The 23,839-nt window shown below is 37.0% G+C and overlaps 1 protein-coding gene across 3 annotated transcripts in view; it reads left to right on the plus strand.

The window, feature by feature from the left end:
- Positions 1-23,839, plus strand: part of Cacna2d1 (calcium voltage-gated channel auxiliary subunit alpha2delta 1) — a 430,688-nt gene that overhangs the window by 392,222 nt on the left and 14,627 nt on the right. For all 3 annotated transcript variants that reach the window (XM_051152078.1, XM_051152080.1, XM_051152079.1), the window contains 14 exons: positions 1,716-1,792; positions 3,689-3,749; positions 9,812-9,909; positions 12,458-12,545; positions 13,698-13,760; positions 14,393-14,496; positions 15,351-15,437; positions 16,623-16,690; positions 17,553-17,591; positions 18,072-18,143; positions 19,243-19,395; positions 19,484-19,536; positions 21,664-21,719; positions 22,150-22,279. In XM_051152078.1, the coding sequence (XP_051008035.1) occupies positions 1,716-1,792; positions 3,689-3,749; positions 9,812-9,909; positions 12,458-12,545; positions 13,698-13,760; positions 14,393-14,496; positions 15,351-15,437; positions 16,623-16,690; positions 17,553-17,591; positions 18,072-18,143; positions 19,243-19,395; positions 19,484-19,536; positions 21,664-21,719; positions 22,150-22,279 (1,149 nt within the window). The remainder of the gene's footprint in view (positions 1-1,715; positions 1,793-3,688; positions 3,750-9,811; positions 9,910-12,457; positions 12,546-13,697; positions 13,761-14,392; positions 14,497-15,350; positions 15,438-16,622; positions 16,691-17,552; positions 17,592-18,071; positions 18,144-19,242; positions 19,396-19,483; positions 19,537-21,663; positions 21,720-22,149; positions 22,280-23,839) is intronic.

Here is a 23,839-nt window from a genome sequence, read left to right on the forward strand (position 1 = left end):
TTTTCAAATACTCAGTAATTCTGTTCTTCTATAAATGGCAAGTGAGTCATGAAAGGTCATCTTACTTTCAGAGTGATAGCATTGCTTATTTTAATTTTAATCTCTGCATCCCCTTGAAGATACATATAAAATGAATGGAGATATTTTCATTAAATCTACATAACATTTTATTTCCTTGACCTTTTTTTCATATGTAGAGTCTATGAGTGACTTAATGGTGGTGAAAGCTTTGGGAATTGAGGGTACCAAACATCCACTCACTTTTCCTGTCTTAATTAGAAAATTAAATTTTGCAAAGTAAACCCTTGCATTTGATCATACAAGGGAAATTTCAACATTTACATTCATAAGATAAAGCTGAAATTTTCTATTTTTGTCTCGTTATTTAATTGTCTATCAGTAACATGTAATGACATTATAGTTTAGATTTTTATTCCCGTATCTGCAGGTACAGGGGATTTAGATGACGTAAAGAACCTTCAAGTGCCTAACAATATTCAAATTGCTAGAATGGAGTACATTCTCTGGTGTTTCACTAGCATTTGGGGTAATGTTAAAAACATGTTAACCAAGAATTACTTTTTGTGCATAGTTCCACTGGCCACCTTAGAAATATATCCGTCTCTTGCATCCAGGGCACACTGACTTCCTTTTACATTCGAAGCATAGCAAAGGTCATTTGTACTGGCCAATGTGGATAAACCAGCATTTCTATGTCTTATGTGTGTATATAGTAGCTAAGGGGAGAGAAATTTTCCTCTAACAACTACCTCATCTGAATTAGAAGCTCTAATACTTCCATCAGATGTTACATGACTTAGAAATTTTTAAAAAGAGTAAGGTTTCCTACCAGACAGCTTCTTGGGAGAAATAATTGAAATGAGGTGAGCAACAGGCTTGCTTAACACCCCGTATATCTAAAGCATTCTGAGGCTGGCCTAAGATTATAGGAAAACTGTCCTTTTCTTATGAGACAACTTCCATGAGACCAGATTAGCCTCATGACTCTTAAATCTACTAGAGCCAAGAAACCTTTCCTCTCTATATAACATTGTACTCAGTCATGTGGCATGTCCACAGGAAATCAGTTGTATAAGTGAGCACAAAGCAATCAGACAATCTTCATAAAGGGTCGGAGTTTCTCCACTTGCAGACACTTGAGGGGTCTTGCCATTGAACCAGAGCTTCAAAAAAGTAGGTATTGAATCCCTCTAAAATGTGTATTTCCTGATGCTTCTGGCATTGTGTAGTGGCAACTATGGTAATTCTTTAGTTTTTATTATGTTTGGTTCAAAGCATTCAACATGATGCAGAATAACTAGAGTATACCCAACTAATATGATATTTACTTTGTTTAAATTTAAACCCTATTTTCTTCTTTTTTTGTCAAAATCTGAAGCATGTAATGAAACTCTCTAGAAATGTATCAAGGGCCCAAGGCATTCCTCCTCAGCTAATTTATGGCTGCATTAGGTAGCTTCTACTTCCTTGCCTCTCTTAACTCCCTGCACAGTAGAGAGCTGGGTGACACCATTTAGCAAGGTGGAAATTGAGAATTCTATTTGCTGAATGCATTTTCTCATCTAAGTAACATGTCCTCCTCTCCTTTGCATGAGGAAGATCTTCAGATTTTCCCATGAACTTGATGTGTCTCTCTTTAAGTTATGTTTCATTTTTGTTTGTTTGTGTTTATGCTTCTCTTGTTTCTATTGCAGTTTGGCCTTGGTATTGCCAACCTACAGTTTTTACTATATAAAAGCCAAAATAGAAGAGACAATAACTCAGGCCAGATGTAAGTACTGTGAAAACAACTTCAGGGTCTATTTATTATCTCCTAGTCTCAGATGTTCACTCCTAGACTTTGGAATACCCAAGGCTTATGCATTTTAGTAGGTATTACTAGCAAATCTACAGCAATGATTCGAATCCACTCCAAACATGCAAGGAACAAGAAATATTCTACACGGATAGAATATGAGCAGGGACTCCAGTCTCCCTGGCAGTCCCCCCACCCTCCCCTGCCTTGCTATGTGCTCGGGGAATCATTGCAGTGCTGTTTCCTCTGTGCCTGTCAAGGGTCTGTGAGCTGGTGTGAAGTGTTTCACGTGCTAACACACCAACGCGGTCTCTGCCTGTGCTGCTGTGCTAGCAATGCTTTTCCTTTACTTATCTTTCCTTTCCTTTATTTCGATCTTTTTTTTTTTTTTTTCCCAATTTGGCCAGAATAATGTTGTGCTTGGCAATTAGCTTTCTTTTTATAATCCAAATTAATGTCTCAGTAACTCAAATGAATTCACTTTTAAGCATCTTTGGTATGTGGAGTAATTAACATCGGTGCCTACTTGAAGTCATTGTTACATTTTGGTTTTGATGGTTAGATTTAGTTAAGCAAAATGACCATCATATCCTTTGTACAGCACTCAATGCTTAGTAGCAACCTAAATTTTTTCTGTTAGGATTCAGGAAAGAAATGCATATATCTTTTGCTAGTTTCCATTTCTCTCTGCTGCTTTTTCTCTTGCTGCTGGCAGCAGTGTAGACATATCTGTATTTTGGAAGATTAAAATATATATTTGCAAGTTCTCCTAATAGGTATGATGGTCTTTTAACAAGCATCAATTTTGCATGAGCTAGTTCTCTGTGTGATAAAGAGGGGATGACTAGTGGGTCTTTGCTGATTGGGAAATGCTTCTATTCAGAGCTGGCATCATTAGTACTGCACCCGCGTCAACCACTCTGCAAAAACAAACCCTTGAAATAACCACAGTACAGAGAAGAGAAAAGAGTAAAATTGACAGGACATACATTCCAGCCTTTAAATATACCTGTTATTTTTTCCAAACTACAGCTGTACATAAATGGACCTTTGATCTATGCACAATATTTTTATTCACAGTCATTGAATAAAATATTGTTTGTGACCCCCTTTACTTTACCCTCTTTTTTTTTTGTTTCCCTGCTTTCTCTTTCTGATGGATTTACAGCAAAAAGGGGAAAAATGAAGGGCAAGTATTTTCTTGTTGCTCAATTTCTTTCTGTTTAGTACACAGCATTTTCACTGATATTTTCATTCCTACTGGATATTATCCTCTGTGCTTCACATTGGCTAGAATTTCCTCATGACTACCTGAAAGTTGGCAACAGAACAGGGCATGTGTGCCTGTGTTTGCTCACACAGCCTGTCACAATCAAGTTGATTTTATGTTTTTAGACTTAATATCATGTTTGTTTTTACACCTTTCCACCTACTAATTCATACCTAACATAAAGATTCTTAATATTTAATTAAATGCATGAATGAGGTCATTCAAAGCATTTTATTATATTGTTGATAAACTTCTTCATTGATATTTTAAATAAAGCACTTGATTTAGTATATGATTAATATTTTAAGATATTAAGTATATTAGAATGATTAAATGGAAAAGTATAAATAGCATTTTACCTATATAATTACTTATACCAATACTTATACAATTGTTGCTGTAATTGTCTAGTGAAGTTTACCCATGCTGTGATCTTATTATGTTGGCAAGCATTGAGAACCTTAACAGTTTCAGTTGTAGGTTGTAAGTAGTCTGTTTACATTGTTCTTCTAGGTAATCTTAATAATGTTTTCATGCTGTCATGGACCCCTGAAGCCTCTGCTACATATTGCTTATCTAATCCTATATCGTTACATTTTCAGATTCAGAAACCCTGAAGCCAGACAATTTTGAAGAATCTGGCTATACCTTCATAGCACCAAGGTTGGTTATGTTGTTCTGATTTCCTTAGTAATAAACTCATATCGTTGGCTTAGTCCTTCAAAAAAAATCCTAAAGTGAGGACATGATTACTCTAGGTTCACTCTGTGTTATATGGTGGAACCAAAGGTTAATGACTTTTATGTTTCCAATGTCCTGATTTTCATTCAGATACCCGTTTAAACACTTGTATGAGCAATTGCTGTAGATAGAGCAGTGTGCAAGCTCAGGTCACAATGGCAGATGTGACAGAGAGAGGCTGTGCCTTGCTGGAACAACAAGTGCACCCAATAATGGGAGTTGTCTACTTGAGGTTGTATAGCATGTACGTATAGAAGCACAAAGGTACTCCACATATACATGTACTTATCCTGTGAGCATATATAAATACATATGTACATATATGTAACCCCACCCACTTAAATATGCAATTTTTTAAGCTCACAATGATATTTTTATATATTCAGTACAGATTTCTTGCTGGTAGATATTTTTAAAGAACAAATTTTTATTATATTTATGTATTAAAAATTCAGCAGGCCAGGGGAGAGGAATAGGACAGAGGAGGGAGGGAGGGTGGGAACAGGAAGATACAAGTGAGGGGATAACATTCAGAATGTAATCTGAATAAATTATAATAAATTAATTTTTTAAAAAACTCAGCAGTATGCATGTAACAGAGCAAACTAGTTTGGTCTTTTTAAGAACCTGACCATCTTCCCCTTGATGATGCAATAGGTGACCCCATCTTGCCACAGAACAGGCAGGGAAATTTCCAGCTTTATGGGGTCTGCATAATGTGCACCTACTGCCAGCTGAGCTTGTTTGTTCTCCTAAAAGTAGTGACAATATTGACTGGATCAAAGGATAGCTGGCCCCTTAGTAGGGCCATTCTTTTTGCCAGCAGCTTTCTTCTCAGTGTAGACCCACAGCTCCTGTTTCTTCTGCCACTGTGCTGTGGGCAACTTTCAGCATCTGGAAAGCTGATGGTCCAGGGCCTTGGGGAAGTGGTTAATTTCAGGAGCTGCTTTGAACAGCACCTAGTGGATAGCCCTTTGAGCAGCTGTTTGTTGTACTAAGGCCATTGACAAAGGGGGTAAAATCTCTTTAGGGTTAGATGTCCTGTCCAATGTGCAAGTTCTTAGGCTTTTTCTCAAAACAGAATTTCTCAAATTCACAACCATTTTGTCATCCTGCACATTCTCGTAGGGGTCAAAGTCACCTTTTTCCTCTCGGTTTGTTTTCATTTTTGTGTATTGTCCAGCTCGAGGGGAGGAAAAATGCATTGCTTCACATTGTGCATTTATGCATGTATGTGTGTGTGTGTATGTGAGACAGAGATAGAGACAGAGGGAGACAGAGACAGAGAGAGGGAGAGAGAGAGAGAGAAACACACAGAGAAACACAGAGGGGGATAGAGACAGAGAGAGACAAAGAGTGTATGTGTATGTGTGTGTTTGTGTGTGAGTGTGTAAATATGTGCACCCATGGAGGCCAGAGAACTTCTTTCACTATTGCTCTCCATCTTACTTCCTGGGGTCAGGGTCTCTCATTGAATTTGAATTCGGTTAAGTAGGGAGCTCCCAGGACCTCTGTGTCTTCCCCTTCCGACTGGGAGATTGTGAGTATCTTAGTGGTGCCCAGCCTTATCCTGTAATTTTCATAGGAACACATCTTCCTAGTTGATTTTATTTCTCTCATGTAATCACTATCCATAATGCAGTTTTATCTCACCTCTATTTGACTATTTGAAACTACTCAATTCTTTATTTTTATGTTTTCTTTTCTTGCTTCCCTGTCCTTAGTAGATGGTGTGCAATATTAAAATAAATATGCTTCCTATTAATCTACGCTAAAATATCTAAGAAAATATAGACAGGAGATTCCATTATTATTTTTTCAGTTCCACTTTCACATAGAAATTCTCCAACAAGCCTGCGTTCTTCCTCTCAGAGAAAGAGTGCTGAGAACTGTGCTTACCTAGGCTCTTTTCTTATGTGAGTCCATCTTTAAGCCACAAGCCATGCGTTCATTCCTCACCTACAAGTTGGGGTGATGTCTCCCAAATCTAACGTGACAGGTCTAACTGCCCGAAACAACAGACACAAGTGGCTTGTTGACATTGCAATAGAGGATCAAACAGATCTCTTGCCAGCCTTTGTCCACCCTCATATTTTCACATACGACATTCATGTGTCATGAAAGCCCAACAGGAATATTTCTTCAATGTGCTTCCAATTCAGTGTCTTGTAAATATTCGTCCCACTTGGAAAGCTCTTCTTGTGTTGCTTTTATGAAGAAAATAGAATTCTTCCAATGCACAATCTTGAGGCATGGCAGTTGTCCTGGTCTGCTCCCTTCTGCTCATGTCTTACTGCTAGTTGGATCCCTCAGCCTTGCCTGCTCTGTCTTAGGATCTATGCGTACTTCTCTCTCGGTCTCTTTTTCCCTACTGCAGGCCAAGGCCTTTTTTGTACTTATAGCTGCATCTGAGTGGATCTTGCATTCCCCCATTTGCTTCTACATTCCAATCCTGTTTCTCTTTTGTAATTAGAGAGTTTTTAAACTGTGAAGGCATATTTCTTCACTGCTAACTACTAACTAGTGCCTCTGCATTGTTATAAAGACCATCTAGGCTATATTCCACAGCTTTCAAGTGCTCTGGCACCAGGGTTCAGGGTTCTAGTATGGCTCCCTTTACTATAAACTAGGGACTTGCAGGCTGGCTGCTGCTTAGTAAAGTACAAAAAGTCTCATTTTCCTACATACTGTTTCTGTGGTGACACTATTATTCTAGCTTGATTGCTATTGTTGTCATGAAGCACTCTGACCAAAAGCAATGTGGGAGAAGAATGGGTTTATTTAGATTACAATTCCAAGTTATAGTCTAATGTTGAGGAAAGGATGGGCAGGAATTTAGGTTGGAACTTGAAAGAGAAACTATTGAAGAACACTGTTTGATTGCTAGCTCACAGGGACTTGCTAATCTACCCTTTGTATACAGCACAAAATCACTTGCAAAGGTGATGGTCCCACCTTTAGTGGGATGAACTTTCCTAAATCAGCTAACAGTCGAAAAAGAAATACACAGACATGCCCACAGGCCCTCAACTGAGATTCCCTTCTCAACTGTCTGATCTGCATTAAGTTGACCATTAGAGCTTAGTAGGACACAGTCTAGGGGCCATGACAGCAGTAGATTTCACTAGTCCTAGGACAGACTTCACAGGACACAGAGCCTGAATCACTTGCTGTATTGTCTTATTTTGAAAGGGTTTCCCATGCCTATTGTAAACGTCAGATGCACCTAGCTTACTTCTATATGAATGAGGCTTTTGTTTTTTAACTATGTGTACACATACCCCACAAAGTCCTAAACCCCAACATCAGATTGGAAAATTCCAACTGTCACTCTGTTCTATCCCACTGATTGTTTCAATAAATCCTTTGTTTTCTTTATCAACAATTTAGCTGCTTTTTATTTACTTCACAGAACCACTATGTGTCTCCATGAGTTACTATTCAACATTCAGTATTGAATCCCTTTTGTATACTGTACATCTGAGTAAATGCTTGGTAGCTAGAGAAGCTAAGAATATATGAATATTATTTTTAAAACCAAATGATTCTCAGTAAAAATTGGGATTGTGCATGCATACATGCTTCGTGCTCTCTCTCTCTCTCTCTCTCTCTCTCTCTCTCTCTCTCTCTCTCTCTCTCTCTCTCTCTCTCTCTCTCTGTGTGTGTGTGTGTGTGTGTGTGTGTGTTTGCATGTGTGTATATACAGACTAGAGATCAACTTTGGGGAATATTGCTCCTTGAAAGCCATCCTCCAACTTGATTTTTTTTAAAACAAAGGCTCACATTGGGACATTGCTTTAGAATTTAGCCAATTAGGCCAGGCTTGTTGGCCAATATGCCCCAAGAATCCGCCTCTTTCCTCTTCATGTCATCACACCTGGGATTTTTATATGAGTTCTGGAAGGCAGGATCATCATGCCAGCATTACTCTATATTCTAATTTGTTTTCTGTTATCATGATAAAACACCATACCCAAAAACAAGTTAGATAAAGAAAAGGGTTGTTTTGCTTATTCTTTCACGTCATAATTCATGTTTGGGGGAAGTCAAAACAAGAGCTCAGGGAAGACCCTAAGGGCAGGAACTGAAACAGAGGCCATGGAGGAATGCTGGCTTGCCATCTTGCTGGCTTTCTCAGCTTGCTTCTTTATATATCCCAGGACCATCTGCCCAGGAGTGGCACTGCCCACAGTGGGCTGGGTCCTTGTATATTAATCTTTACTAAAGAGCATGCACTGTAGACATGTATTCCGAATGTCTGATAGAGGTAACTCTTCAATTAAAGTTTCCTCTTCTCAGGTGACTCTTGTTTTTGTCAAGTTGACAAAAATTAACTAGCAGAACTGACCCCTGTCACTTTGAAACAAATGCATAGTTAGAATCCATAATGGTCTCTTTATTGTTTATCCCTAAGATCTCATATTAACATAACAATATAAATCATAGCATAACTTTAAAAGTTACACTGTCTTTAAGTTTTCCGCATTTCAAAGTCCAAAGATCTCTGTAAAACTCTCAAGTCTCCCAACTATGAGCTCCTCTAAAATCAAAAACGCAAATTATATATTTTATTATCTAAGAAAAAAGATTCAGTGCACAATGAGAATTAAATCAAAGCTAAAACAACATCTTGGAGTTCAAATCAAGGCCTGTGGTTCAAAGTTCATCATCTTGGACTCACTTAAGATCCAAAGGGTCCACTTCTCTGGCTCTGCCAGCCACAGCACACATATCTTTCCTGGTAGACTCAGGCCAGCTTCACTCTATACCTTCCACTATCCTTTGCAGGCATCCTATGGTCATGAAATCTCTAGTATACTATACTCTCTACGGTAACTATTGCCACCCTCAATGACATACCAAATTCCAGGGCTACATAGTAATAGCCTGTCTCAAAAACACCAAAAATCAAACTAACAATCCTGCATCCCTTTCTTTGCTAACAGCCTATTTCTGAGGGCATATTTTCTTAATGTCCTTCAAAAATAAGTCAAGAATTTAAGATATTTGTAAATATGTAAAACATGGTGATGTTTTAATTTTAAAATATAGATTGCTATGTACAAGTATGCTGATATATAATGAGCTTATTAATATTATGATGAATAAATATTTTAATTTTTTCTTTATTATTGTATGATAGTTACAAAAGCCAAAACTTACCACGATATTTCAGTAAGCACATTTGTATTGAGCACCCACTTTCCAGAGGCCAGGTTGTGAATATATACTGTCTGTGGTCTTTGCCCTTACTAGCAGAGGTAATTTAGAGATGAGAAATCTTCCCCTCTGTCCCACTTTCCTGGTAAGTGAAGACTTTCATGGGACATGCCGCTTGGGCTAGTGTCCAGAAGACTTTCTATTGAGACTCAAGGTGGGAGAAGCAAGGGAAAATGGGGAAATAGAAGGATCCACAGGGTCCTAGAAACCTACAAGTAGAACATTATGATGGGCAGGTCTGGGCCCAGGGGTCCTTCTCAGACTATGGCACCATCTAAGGACAATACATGCAGTAAACTTCGAACGCCTACCCAGATCTAGCCAATGGACAAGACATTCTCCACAGTGGAGTAGACAGTGGGGACTGACTTTCACAGGAACTCTGGTGCCCCATATTTGACCATGTCCCCTGAATGGGGAGGCCTGGTGGTACTCAGAGGAAGGATAGCAGGCTACCAAGAAGAGACTTGATACCCTATGAGCATATACAGGAAGAGGAAATCCCCCTCAGGAACAGGCATAGGGGAGGGGAATAAGGGGAAAATGGGAGGGAGGGAGGAATGGGAGGATACAAGGGATGGGATAACTATTGAGATGTAATATGAATAAGTTAATAAAATATATTTTTTAAAAAGAGGTAAGAAAATGGGGATATTAAGCTCAATCACTTGCAAAGCCACACACCCAGTAAATAGTGTTTCTGCAAACTGTAAAGTTGTAAGGTTCTGAATGAATAGCTTAATTATTTAAATCTTGTTTTTCAGGGAATACTGCAATGACCTTAAAATTTCAGATAATAACACTGAATTTCTTTTAAATTTCAATGAATTTATTGATAGAAAAACTCCAAATAACCCTTCCTGTAAGTATATATAATTTGTAGTACTTGCCTTAGTGCTTTTGTCTAAAGTGGTCAGTTTGGTTCATATGATCAAATCTCAGGATAATTATATTGGCTTACTGGTGATCTGGATTATTTACTGCATGAATTTTTAATGATAATATGCAACAAATTGGTCCTTTGTATATTAGAGTAATACCATTTCATTATTAACTAAAATCAAAATTTGAAAGCAAGGTAGCAGATACTTGAAAGTAATTAAATGGTATACTCACCCTAGCTCCTCTCAAATTTATAAAATTTGGTTTGAGTCACCTATTGACGGTTTTTCATTACAATATGTTTGCTATGTAGAGAAAAACATAGGGTATAGTCTTTTAATGTGTTGTCATCAAATTCATATATTTTCATAAGAGTAAATTATAAAGAATAACCACCTAGTAGTTTTCTTTCATCATGACTTAGTTTGATCACAAACAGCTTTGTCTAACAAATATATTTCTGTAGTTATATATATATATATATATATATATATTTCATGAGATAAATCTGAAAATTTTAATAATTAATTTTAACTATAGTAATTTTCTCTTTGATAAATCTACATCAATTCTTTAAGATTTTTCTTTGGTTTTAGGCTTTTAAACATTTGATTTAATAATCAAAAGTTTGTAATCCTAAAAATTATAAGAGTTCAAGCAGGAAAGATACAATCCAAGTGAGAGATAAGGGAGGAGAGGCAAATGCACATCAAAGTTTACACTAGTAAATAGATTTTGAACAAAGAAGAGACAAAACATTCACTTCCTTCTCTTTTTCCTTTTCTTTTGCCTCTTTAAAAAGCAATCATTTCTATAAGAAAAGGCTAAAGAAAGCACTTATACCAGTTATCAAAGTCAGAAAGCCACCTCCTTGAAGCTGTCACTTGAATGTGTTATGTTGGACAACCTACTGAATTGTTCCATCTTACCCCTGCCTCTTACATAAATCAGATATTAGTGAGGACCATATCTCCCTTGCTTGAATCAAAGAGATTTTATCATGAGTGTGAGAAGAAAGTACCCATAGGTTTTCTCAGTTTCACACCCTGAGAGCAAACAAGCCACGAGAGGCCAAGTGAGTAAGATGCAGTCTACGATCGTGGGTCCTCCTTTCCTCTGTTACCTTTGAGTGTGGATAAGGATGCTCAACAGTTATTCCAGAAATGACAGGTGAAAGCCTGTGCTCTTGGACTGATATTACTGCATTCAAATCCAGTTTTACAATAGTGCTTGTATAGGTTAATTCTATGCCTTTACCCTGCTCCAGGACAAACACAAAAATGAACATATAAAGGAGTTTTCTAGAAGACAAATTTATGGTCTCATAATAATACTATTTTCTGCTGTGAAATGTGGAGGGTTACCTTCTCCCTTTTAAAAAAATGTGAATGTAGACAGTGCCTTATTTATTTCATATTTTCATGTTTTTATTTGTTAATTTCAATTAATAATATATACATACATGCATATGTATATATCCCAAATATATGTTATTTTGGTGTGGAACCACCAAATTAAGCTATATAACCAAACTAAACACAGAAAAGATAAAATTATTTCCTCATTGTTTCCTAAACTGTCATACTGCAGATATATTCCTCACTTTTCATCTATTTTTACTTCATTTAAAAATTTTGAAAGCTTCTTACATGAGCACTATATTCACCCTTCCTCCCCTCCCTTTCCACCCCTACTGCCTGTCAAGGTCATGACCTCTTCTTCAATTTTTAGTGTCACATATGTATGAGTATATACACATATATACATGTATATTATATATATATATCGTATGTTTACATATAAATATACTTGTATATACATAAGTATACATATACACACTTAAGACATCTTAAATATCTATACCTATATATACACATATATATGCAAACACAGTCATACATAGACCCTCCGATGTTCATTTAGCGTTACTCATGTGTAGATGTGCTTAGCGCCACTTGGAGCTTATCAGGGGCTTGTCCCTGGAGAAGACTGATTGTCATCTTCTCAGCAGTCATAAGTTGCTTATTGTTTAGTGATCACGCCTGGGGGCCATGTTGGCATATCAGCTGTTACTGTCCTGTCACTGTGTAATTCTTGGTTAGGCAACATTATCGGTTAGTTTTCATATATATGTAAGTCAGATATCTCTTTTATAGTTTCTTTGTATAGCTTTGGTTGTCTGGACTTGCTTTGTAGACCTGGCTGGTCTTGAACTAACAGCAATCTGCCTGCCTCTGCCTGACTCCCGGAGTGTTGGGAATGAAGGCATGCACCACCATGCCTGGCATCACATGTCTTTTGATAAGACATTTTCTCTCATTAGTGACTGGCTTTACAATACTAATTCATTCTGCCCTCAATATGTAAGACGAGATCAATAATATAGAAAATACACAATTCATATGGAATGATTTTGCATATTATATCTACTCAACTGGCTTGGAAAAATAGTAAATATATTTGTCTCATTATTATTTGAAATGAATATCTACCTGAGTTTAATTAAAGATATCATTTTTCTGTGTTAGGTAATACAGATTTGATTAATAGAATCTTGCTGGATGCAGGTTTTACAAATGAACTTGTCCAAAATTACTGGAGTAAGCAGAAAAATATGTAAGTATTTGTTCTAGTTAATTAAAAAATGTATATTTTGCATTTCAGGTTCACATCTCCCTGGGAAACTTCTGGATAATGAGCCTCATAAATCCAGTTAGTTATTTAGCTTTAGAAATTATTTCTAAGGAAATCATTTTGCAATAGTTGATAACTTATATTTTCGTTGTGAGTGTAGTTCAGAGGTAATTTGGCCATTGTGAGTGTTCCGTGTTAGTATGGCCAAAGCATATTAAATAGACATGTTTCCTTCTGTGCATTTGTAGGGAAATAGGTTTTCTGGTGACGATTTACTTGTCTTTCTACTGTCGAACACTGTACACTTACTCAGGAAGTTGAGAGATCGCAGGGTGGTTCTCATTCATAGTTTCTTCTCCATTCATTTCCAGTTGGCCACCTGATACTAGATAGCTCACCTTATTGTGTTTCCATCTCTTCTTCATGATCAAGGCCCTAAAATACCGTTTTTCAGAAATTACAACAGCCGAGTCCTGTGCCTTTAAAGCTTCCCATCGCTGTACCCAGTCCCGAGTCTACAGCCCCCACAAGGCCTTCCTGACGCAGCCCTGTTTCTAAAGTGCATTTGTAATGAAAATATGATTATGGAGATTGAAGACAACTTTGCTGGCTCCTGCCTGTAATCCCAACCCTTAGGAACTGAGGCAGGGACAGTGCGTGGTTTGGTGACAGGAGCACAGATGAAATCCTGTCTCAGTGATGTGGCAGAAAGGGCAGGAAACGTGCATGAATTTCAAAACCACTCACAGGCTGGCTGGCCCTTTAAGAATCTCCTATTAGAGTCTAGACTTCCTATAAATTCTCCCCCTTTTTATTTTGCCTTTCTTAAAAACAAACACCAGGCACCTTTACTAGCTTTTCTATATATATAATTTTTTCCCCATACAGTGATGTCCTCTGTATTCCACACTGACTACTAGTCAGTCTTCAAAGGACAACACTACCCTTTCTTCTAAGATGACTCTGATATATATTAATATTGAGAGCTTAATTTCACACACTATTAACCTACCATTTTATGTGTGTTGATAGGTGTAACTATGTTTCCTTTATTTCATTTCTATTCTAAACACCTAGCTTAGCATCTTAAAGATTTTTTTCTTCAAATGTCCTCCTTTTATCTTCTATTTTCAGCAAAGGAGTGAAAGCACGTTTTGTGGTAACTGATGGAGGGATTACAAGAGTTTATCCCAAAGAGTAAGTTCAAATAACATCTGTAAAAATAAATTCATGTGACAGCCTGTGCCAAGGGTCTGGATGTTGCCATGTAAGGAAGCTATTCTTCAGGAAAACTGATCATTGTTAGCATATTAAGTTTCAGTATTATTTGAAGTGTTTGTATTAATAAAAATATCCCATTTCCCTGAAAAATATTATTATAGGATGTTTCAATAGCATCTTTGTATATATCCATTACAAAATTTAAGGGAGGTTGAAAGAGATGCTCCTCTGCAGACACAGTCCAACTGGTTACGTGAGCGTAATAGTGATCTACAGCAGCACGAATGTAGTGCATCCTTGCTTGCACTGTTCCTTCATGCGTCATACCTCTCATTATCTCAAGAGCAGTGTCTGCAGTGGGCTGAGTAGAGCCCAAGGCATATTAATATCAATTAACTGATTATCCATAGTTTCTTGACTGGGAGTCAGCTTTGTCTTATTCTTGTTACGCTGATATATTGCGTAGTTCTGGGCATCAGTTACACTATCCTTACCTGACTTCCTTAGACGTACCTCAATAGTAGAAATGCCTATAGAGATACCATAAAGGAATTCAGGTTATCATGAACCTTAAGGAATATAAATGATGAGGACCATTTCCTCCCTAGGGCTGGAGAAAATTGGCAAGAAAACCCAGAGACATATGAGGACAGCTTCTACAAGCGGAGCCTAGATAACGATAACTACATTTTCACTGCGCCCTACTTTAACAGTGAGTCTTCTTTGGAATTCAGCTTTCCCAGATCCTTTTAAGTCTTAAATTATTTTTCCTAATCCCTCTTTCTTCAAGTAGTTGTATTTTGTTAAATACCTAGGATAGTCATTATTAAGTATATAATATGTACAAGAGAATCAGGGGAAAATGCGTTTAGCTAAAGAAGTAGAATGCATATACAGCAAGAAGTCATCCAGCGATGCAGAGCTAACATTTCTAGGAGGCATGCACAGTAAGTGGAAACATATGGCACTAATCCCATGTATTTCAACTACTACATTCAAACATGGCTAATGAATGTAGTCAGTTGGTGTATAGTGATGAATTGCATCTTATCTGTGTTAATTGTATAATTTGCTATCTATAAAAATTAATAGCCTGTCTTTTAAGTAATTTATATGGTTCTCCCCACCCCCCATCCACCCAAAAAAATATTTTGGTTCAACTCTTCACCATCTGTATGCATAGTTATTTTATTACTCTTATTTTGAAAATGAGGACACTGAAATGTTTAAAGATTCAACCTGATATCCACAGACATGCATCTCATACAAGGCAAAGCCTGTGTTGTGACTCTAAGACCATTCTTCGCAGTTCCCTCCAACAGCCTGCCCCACGTTTTAAAAATATTACACAACTGTAAATGGGCATGCATCTATTATATTATAGAAGTAGATAAAAATCAAGTCAAGTAATTCCTTGCAGTAAATAAATAAATAAAAGCCAACTCATGACTATTCACATTTTCTTGGTATATTCAGGAAGAAAAGGGCGAGCTGAAACCTCTTTATAAGCAGGACACTCCATTCGAAGGCTCAGGATAATGACTCACCGGTTTGCTTTTCTTCTAGAAAGTGGACCTGGTGCATATGAGTCTGGCATTATGGTGAGCAAAGCTGTAGAGCTGTATATCCAAGGAAAGCTTCTTAAGCCTGCAGGTGAGCACCTACATCCTGTGTACATGTGCCCAAGGTTCAAGAAGACGCTACAGTTCATCATAAACCGGAAACATTTGATGGGAAATCAAAAAGTTTAAATCTGAGACTGATCTAGCAATGCTACTCTGTCAGTCTGTCCAATTTTCAAATACATAAAAGATTTTTGCCAATGCTGTACATATTCATAATCATTTAAACATGAAATTATGTTGACATATCTGTATACTAGACTACCATTTAGCTGCTGAAAAGCGTTAGGGCTGGGTCTATCTAAAACTGTTCAACTATTTGGAAAAAGAATTAAATCAACCAAGCCAACAAAAACACAGAACAGTACAAATGAGAATTGGAAGTGAGCTGTAGTGAATGAACTCAATAAAATAAAATCTCGCGCAGTGCAGATTTTCATCGTATGACTCAGTATTGTTCGCAGTTATATTTAGAGAGACCAGATGGAGGAGAGGGAGCTGTTTGCTGCTCAGAAACATCATTGGTTCAACTACTAGGATTCACCCCGTAATTTCCTAGCTCATTCACCTTTCACACAATTGCTAATTTAAGGGCCACTTATCACTTATTCTCTCAGCTGCTCACTATTTCCCACCCCTCCCAATATCTAAGATGGTTATGTATGCACTCTTTAAGGAAGTGTTTCTTAAAAGTCTGATGCTTGAACTGGTAGGATGAGAGAAGCCTTTTGTATATACTGCTCAAATGGTCTCATATCTTTAAGATCAACACACATTTTTAGGCAATATTATTAATTAATTGGACGTCCAGCTGGTGCTTTTCTTGTAATGTAAAATACAGTTTATGGCAGTGGTCCTCAATCTTCCCAAGGCTGCAGCCTTTTAGTACATCTCCTTATGTTGCGGTGACCCCCAACCATAAATTTTTTCGTTGCTACTTCATAACTGTAATCTTGTTATTGCTATGAATTGTAGTGTAAATATTTTTGGATATAGAGGTTTGCCAAACAGGTTGAGAACCACAAGTTGACAACTTCTGCTAAATGGATTAAAGACTAAAAGCACTTTTTCTTAATGACTCTGAAAAGCATATCTCTGTAAAACACCTTATACTGAACGCCAACTTTATTGACTAGTTTATAAATTGTCTAAGCTGTTACATTGCAAAGATGCTATTATGTCACTTATAATTTCATTAATTACATTATTTTTTCAGTTGTTGGAATTAAAATTGATGTAAATTCCTGGATAGAAAATTTTACCAAAACTTCAATCAGGGATCCGGTAAGATTTTTTTTTTCCAAAGTTATTAAACTGTGATTAACAGTCTCAAAGTTCACATAAGTAAATACAATTCTTATGTAGTGGCAAAGTAAATTTCCACTGCTGCCACACTTAGATGGAAATAGAATTCCTATTTTTAAATGTTTGCTTTTTTCCTAAGCAATGAAATGAAAACTGCTCAGGCTGTCAACTTGAAATCCTCCTACAGATACATCTTAATTGATACTTTCTTAGTTTTTTATTTAAACAATTTATTCAGATTACATCCAGATTGTTATCCCCTCACTTGTATCTTACCATTCCCCCTCCCTCTTTCACCCTATTCTCCTCCCTAAGGCCTGTGACAGAAGAGGACCTCCTCCCCAACCATATGATCACATCCAATTAGGTCTCATCCAAATAGCCTGCTTCCCCTTCCTCTGAGTGCCACCAGGCCTCCTCACCAAGGGGAAGTGGTCAAATAGGGGCCACCAGAGTTCATGTCAGAGTCATTCCCCATTCTCCACACAAGTGTGTAGAATGCACTGTCCTTTGGCTAGATCTAAATAGGAGGTCTAGGTTTACTGCATGTATTGTCCTTGGTTGGTACAGTAGTTTGTACAGGACCCCTGGGTCTAGATCCTCCAGCCTTGATGGTCTTGTTGTAGGGTTCCAGGACCCTCTGGGTCCTTAAAATGAAACTAGTATCTTATTCTTTTAAACTGTGATTGTATACATTCATTAAATTAGATAAAAATTCCAGGTTGTCATATTATAAGAAGTTAGTTATTAAATTCAAATGAGTTAAGATTATTTTAATCTTTCTTTCTTTCTTTCTTTCTTTCTTTCTTTCTTTCTTTCTTTCTTTCTTTCTTCCGTTCAGTGTGCTGGTCCAGTTTGTGACTGCAGAAGAAACAGTGATGTAAGAAAACTCTTTAAAATAAATTTGACTATCTTGTTTTCATTTCTCTTGCTTGGTGAATAACAATCATGTCAGTGATTTAAAAGATCCAGGAAATTCTTTAAATCTAATGCTAATAAATTCTCTAGAAAACTGATTAATATGATACTTTAAATGCCTCTTCAGAAAATATATATATCCTAAGGGAAGGAGAAGAGTCATGTCCAGGTGGACCATACTCTGTTCAGCATTGGTGAAGGTAGAGCCTTTTGCACGTCTTCACCTTTGTCTGTACTTCAGGAAGTTTCAAGCAAATCCTTTTATTATTTGAAGTGCAGTCTGCCCTCACTTTTGTCCTGTCTGTGAATTTTCACAATGCTTAAAGTGATGGGGGAAATAAACTAGCGGCTGAAGTTCCACTCTGAGATGATCTGTGTTCTCTGGAGAAGTCATGGAGCAGCATGCTGACCTTGCTGAGCACCTGTTGCTTTCTTCCCGTAGGTAATGGATTGTGTGATTCTAGATGATGGTGGATTTCTCTTGATGGCAAATCATGATGATTATACTAATCAGGTATGGAGTCCACCTTCCAAAGAGCTTTTCTATGACTAAAATTGTAAAAACCCTTTTAGGTTTTTTTTTTTTTTTTAAATAATGAGTTGTTTAATTTTTGTCACAGAAAAACTTCAAACGATTAATATAATGTAAACCAGTGCTCTCTAAATAGGAAATCTAGCTCCCTTTTGGTAATTACCTTTAGAGAACAGCAGTCACTATTAAAGAATGTAGTTGAGGATTTTAACATGAAATGAACTTGCCTTTATTCTTTCAACAACTCAGAAAATTGCTAAATCCTAAATCCAGTCAGTTGATAATGTCTTGAGTATTCATACTGACAGATTCAATTTCTAGACCAAAATTTGCAAGTTGGCCATTAATTCTGAACCTATATCTCTAGGCTTTCTGTATATACAAAGAGCTCCCAGAACTATTCTTTCTTCTGACTAATGACAGTTTATCTGCTAACACTGGTAGTTGATGATTGCTGCCTCCTCTGAGGTTCGCAGTTCATGGCACAGTCCACTAGGTGGTTTTCTAGTCCTAACCCACCCTCACGTAGATTACTCCTAATTTCTCCTGGAGATATATGCCCTTTTTTAGTGCTGTCTACCACTGTAAGCATTTAGGTATGAGATGTTTTTATACATGGTTATTACTGTAAGTCAAGCCATGTCAAGTATATGTCATCTCATATACCTTCCCTTATGTGGTAAGAGAACCAAAATTTGCCCTTTGTTGACTTCGGGTATACAGTTAAATGTTGTGAACTGTGGTTCTCTCTTGGCATTCTTACCCAAGGGACTGCAACTCTAATTCCTTCATTTCCTGCCTCTAACCCCATTCTCCTCACCAGGGCTTGTCTAATTGTGACCTCACTGCACATAGCAGTGGGTTGTCCATTCCTCCCACAGTTCTCATACCCCAGTAGAGCTGATGCATAATAAGAAAGCCTAAGTTAATCTTGATTATTCCGAATTTCAGGGTGGGTCTCATTTACTTAAATCTACAAACTGGTTTTCTATATCCATTTCTTATATAGTATTTTCCAGTATATTAGTTCAAATATTAATATTTTTAAATTGAAACTACAGAATGTCTCTTTCTTTCTCAGATTGGACGTTTCTTTGGAGAGATTGATCCTAGCTTGATGAGGCACCTGGTTAATATAACACTTTATGCATTCAATAAGTCGTATGATTATCAGTCAGTTTGTGATCCAGGAGCCGCACCGAAGCAGGGGGCAGGACATCGCTCAGCATATGTGGTCAGTAAAGCCTGTGGTTGAGCTAGTTCCTCTGATGCCAATGTAGACCAATATAATGAATTCTTGATATATATTTTATATTTCACAGCCGTCAATTGCAGACATACTACAGATTGGCTGGTGGGCCACAGCTGCTGCTTGGTAAGTCAAGATTTTTGTTTGATTATAAATGAAAGAATAATATCATTAAAATATGGATTTTGTGATAAGTGAGCTGTGTTATGGGTATTGTTCCTTCCTTTCCTGTGAATGTATTAAAAATTTAGTTATTTCTAAATGATCACATAAAACATATTTTTCAACCTTTTCAATGGAAATATTGATAAGTTCAAGAAAACTTCACCCCTTCAGGGATTTATTTGGAGTTACATTTCTTTTTGGTGATTTCTTATATGTACATTATGCTTTTGATTCCACCCTCTTTTGTTTTCCTCCTACCCTCCTTCCTAAAGGAGGAAGGTTTGTGATCTGCTGACTTCATCAAGGCCTTCATCAAGGCCATCGAGGGAGTATGTGTATGGAACTGTCCAGTAGAGCCTGATGTGCTCACCAGTTAGTGGTACCCATCTGTTGATAACACCACCCTTTCTCCCATAATCCATCAGTAACCAACAGTTTAGCACGGAGGGGTGGGGCCCAAGATCCCTCCCCTAGCTCTGTCTAGCTTCCAATTGGTCCAGTCTTTTGCAGGCTCTGTAAGCACCACAGCAACTGTGAGTTCATGCTTTCCATGGCTATACCAGGCCAAAGAGACAACACATTCTAGAACTTCCTTCTGATTCCCAGCTGTTAGATTCTTTTAGCCCTTCTTCCGTAGTGTTCTCTAAATTCAGTGTGCAGCACCCGGAGTAGCTGAGACTTAGCAACCACTGCAATTCATTGTAGAGAGGAGCTTCTCTGATTTAGGGTTATGAACAGCAGTTGTCTTTGGATATCGACACAGATACCTAGAACTGTTTTCCATCATGTTAATTTGGCTACACAACAATAAGAAAAGTTCCCTGGGCCTTATATCTTCCCTGGGCAAAGGTTTTTGACCAGATTATTCTCTGATCTAGTTAGAACTCTATTTTTAATACTACAGTTAAATGTTTAATTCTAAGGGTATTTGTCTATAAAATATGAGGGTTTTTTTAGTATCCAAATAAGTTCTCCATATTGAACCAATTCAAGACAAGGTAACTGAACTCTGTACTTTTTACCACTAATACAATTTTGGCGTAGTGTCAGAAGCTTTATAGTGAAGTGACTTACATTCTTCCTTTGGATGGCTCTCTGCACCCCATACGTTCACTGTCCTTCTCAGCCTGTGAACTTCAAACATTTAAACAGTTGAGACACTGTGAGAGCGTGGAAGTCACTTTCTGATCACCCAGCTCACTCAACCTCTTCATCTCTATAGGATTCCTTCTCTTCTTTCTTCTCCCATTATTTGTTTCCTGTTTGCCCTATATTTCTGATTTTGTACCTCACGCTATTAAACTATACTAAACTATAAGGTCGGCCTTATACCATGATTATTATTCTATATTATCATTGAGTATTTGGGTTTATCAAATTTATGTCCTTTTTACTTAACAAAAAATTTCAAAAATACTATTTTTTGAAAAATATTACTATACAATACAGTGATATTTTTATGTTAATATAAGTAGGTATTCTTTATAATAATCTTAAAATACTAGCCTTTGTCCCTTTCTGGCCAAAAATTTCTGTTATCACCCCTTAAGTAAATTCAGTTCCAGAATATTCTAAAATTTGGTTCAGTTACCATTTATTATAAAACTAGAAGGCATTGTATTTCTCTATTTTTTTGTATGCCACATTACAGATTAAGCTCAAGCCTAAATTTCAAATGATGATTTTTTTTTTGTTTGTCTTCATTGCACTGTGGAGTTTTAATAACTGAAGTATAAAGAAAATTCAGGATATAAAAGTTCATGTACCAAATACAGACAGACATTCTTCCCCGTGCAGTTAACATCGCTGCTTATTAGGCTCCTCCTCTCATGTATTTCCCTCATTTGCTCCCAAACACTTTTGACCTCATGCATCTTTTGCTGATCAAAATCAAAGTTGTACATTTTTGTAATTCAAGAAATACAATAAATAAACAGTCTTAAGGTTTCTGTTAATCTGCATTGTTCCGAAAATGATGAAACAAAGTGTTCATCTGTTTGTGCATGCAAAACTGCTCCAAATTTTTGTGTAAATTATTGTAAAGGACAATTTCTAGATGTTCCTCATGTATTCATCTTAAAAATTCAGGTCTATTCTCCAGCAGCTGCTCTTGAGCTTGACATTCCCACGGCTCCTTGAGGCAGGTATGTCGGCAGATGTGGCTATTGTCACAGAAGGCTGTCTTTCTTTTGGTGTCAAGTCAGGCTAATGAAGTCATAGAAAGAGATAGTGTGTGTGTGTGTGTGTGTGTGTGTGTGTGTGTGTGTGTGTGTGTGTGTGTGTGTGTGATCAAGAGAAAGGTCATCAAACTGGCACTTTTGGTATATTGAAACTTTTATTTTCCAATGGTGTTTAAAGTTTTATAGTTCACGTTAGCCAGCATATTGTAGCTTAAATATCAATTTATTCTTTAGGAACTTTACAGGGCCCTTTTAGTGATTGTCAGGCTATTACTCACGAGTAAACCGACCTACTATAAAGTGGCATCCTTGTGTACTGACTTTGCCCCTGTGAGCATGATTCCAAGAAGCTTGGTGTCTCCTGGTGCTGATGATTTTGTTTTGACTCCCACAGTTGAGATGGAGGAGGAGGACTTCACAGCCTCCCTGTCAAAGCAGAGCTGCATCACGGAACAAACCCAGTACTTCTTCGAGAATGACAGTAAATCATTCAGTGGTGTACTGGACTGCGGAAACTGTTCCAGGTACTCTCTTCCTTGGTGTGGTGTAGTCCTTGTTTCTGAGTACAGCACCTGGGCTTGTCAATCACAGGCTATAGGGCTATTCTCATTGGAGTCAGAGAGCAATAGTTGTTTTAAGCTACAAATGTCAAAAACACTTGTTTTTTTTTTTTTTTTTTTCTTATAGGTCTCATAAGTTCTGATCGCTTGTAATTGTTTTAACTACAGTTACATGATAGAATTGCTTCTGATTCTAGGCAGAATGGAGACATTTCCATGAATTTTTATAAACAAGATTGATATTAAAAACTTATGAAAAAGTTAAATTGTGATAATAATTCCAATCAAATATGACTTTTACATATATAGTTATTAAGGCTTATAAAACATTAGTAGGGCCTTTGTTTACACTTCTACCCTTCTCTGACATGAAGAATTGAATATTACATTGGATTTGAAATTGAAAGTTCTGAGGAAAATATGTCTTAAGATCGTGGTTAATGTTTGTATTCTTTAAAATGTTTTGTGAGACTGAGAAAATGCGGTTGGTTGTAATGTAATAGCAGAAAAATACAATATGGGGTACTTGGAAGGTCTGAGAAAACGGCCAATCTAGGCTATGGGGTCCCTGAGCCACAGTTTACAAAATACAAAGAAAATTTTTAGAGAAGGAGGGCAAGTTATTCCAGAAAGATGCTAATAGAGAAAGGGACTGGAAGGAGGTAAGGCAACCTGAGAGTGTGAAAGCCCTGAGACTCTTGCTGGGCATTGGAAGTTAGTCTACATCGATTACAAGAACTATTTTTTTGTTTTTTTTTTTTTTTAACTCCGAGGACTTAATCAATAGGCATGGTCAGTATGTTTGTGACTTGCTTTTCTAAACTACGTTTTCTAGACTAGGTAGAAGCTATGAAGAGAAAAGTAACAGGAGAACTCAAAAATGAACGGGAGCTAAAGCTTACTTTATTTAAAAATGAGTGTACTGGGCTTTCAAGTTCAGAAACTATCACCACAGCATGGTGGCTCTGCCTCTGGAGCGCCCTCACAGCACACTGACCTTGGCCCCCACTGTGGTCCACTAAAAGCATTGTGTGCTTGAGGAACTTGGAGGGTTCTAAAATCACTCAAAATCCCAATTTAACTCGAGTTATTCTATGGTGTTTTCCCAGTTCAAAGGGAAACACTAAGAAAACTCCATTTCTCTTTAAAGCATCAAGAAATTAGATCTTTGTCATATATTTTTTGTCATATATTTTTATTTTTATACATTTCTATAAATTTTATAAATCTTTATATTGGTTACAAAAGGAAACAAAGGATTGACACTGGGCATGACACCTAAAGCCTGTTTCTATGTCTAAGACTTGCTATGTAAGTTTCCAATGATGGGCACCTATTTACATTATAATTAATGTTCAATGCAATAATTAAAGTTTTGTATCACATTTCAAGAACTCTGTTTACCATATTGGGTACAACAGAAAACATTTATCCCCTTACAGAAAAACTGGACTCTATTCTGACATTAGTTTGATAATATGCTTTGTCACTTTTTTTTTTTTTCCTACTTTGGCTATAAAATAA

The sequence above is a fragment of the Acomys russatus genome, chromosome 10, assembly GCF_903995435.1.
Source record: "Acomys russatus chromosome 10, mAcoRus1.1, whole genome shotgun sequence".
Classification (NCBI taxonomy): Eukaryota; Metazoa; Chordata; class Mammalia; order Rodentia; family Muridae; genus Acomys; species Acomys russatus.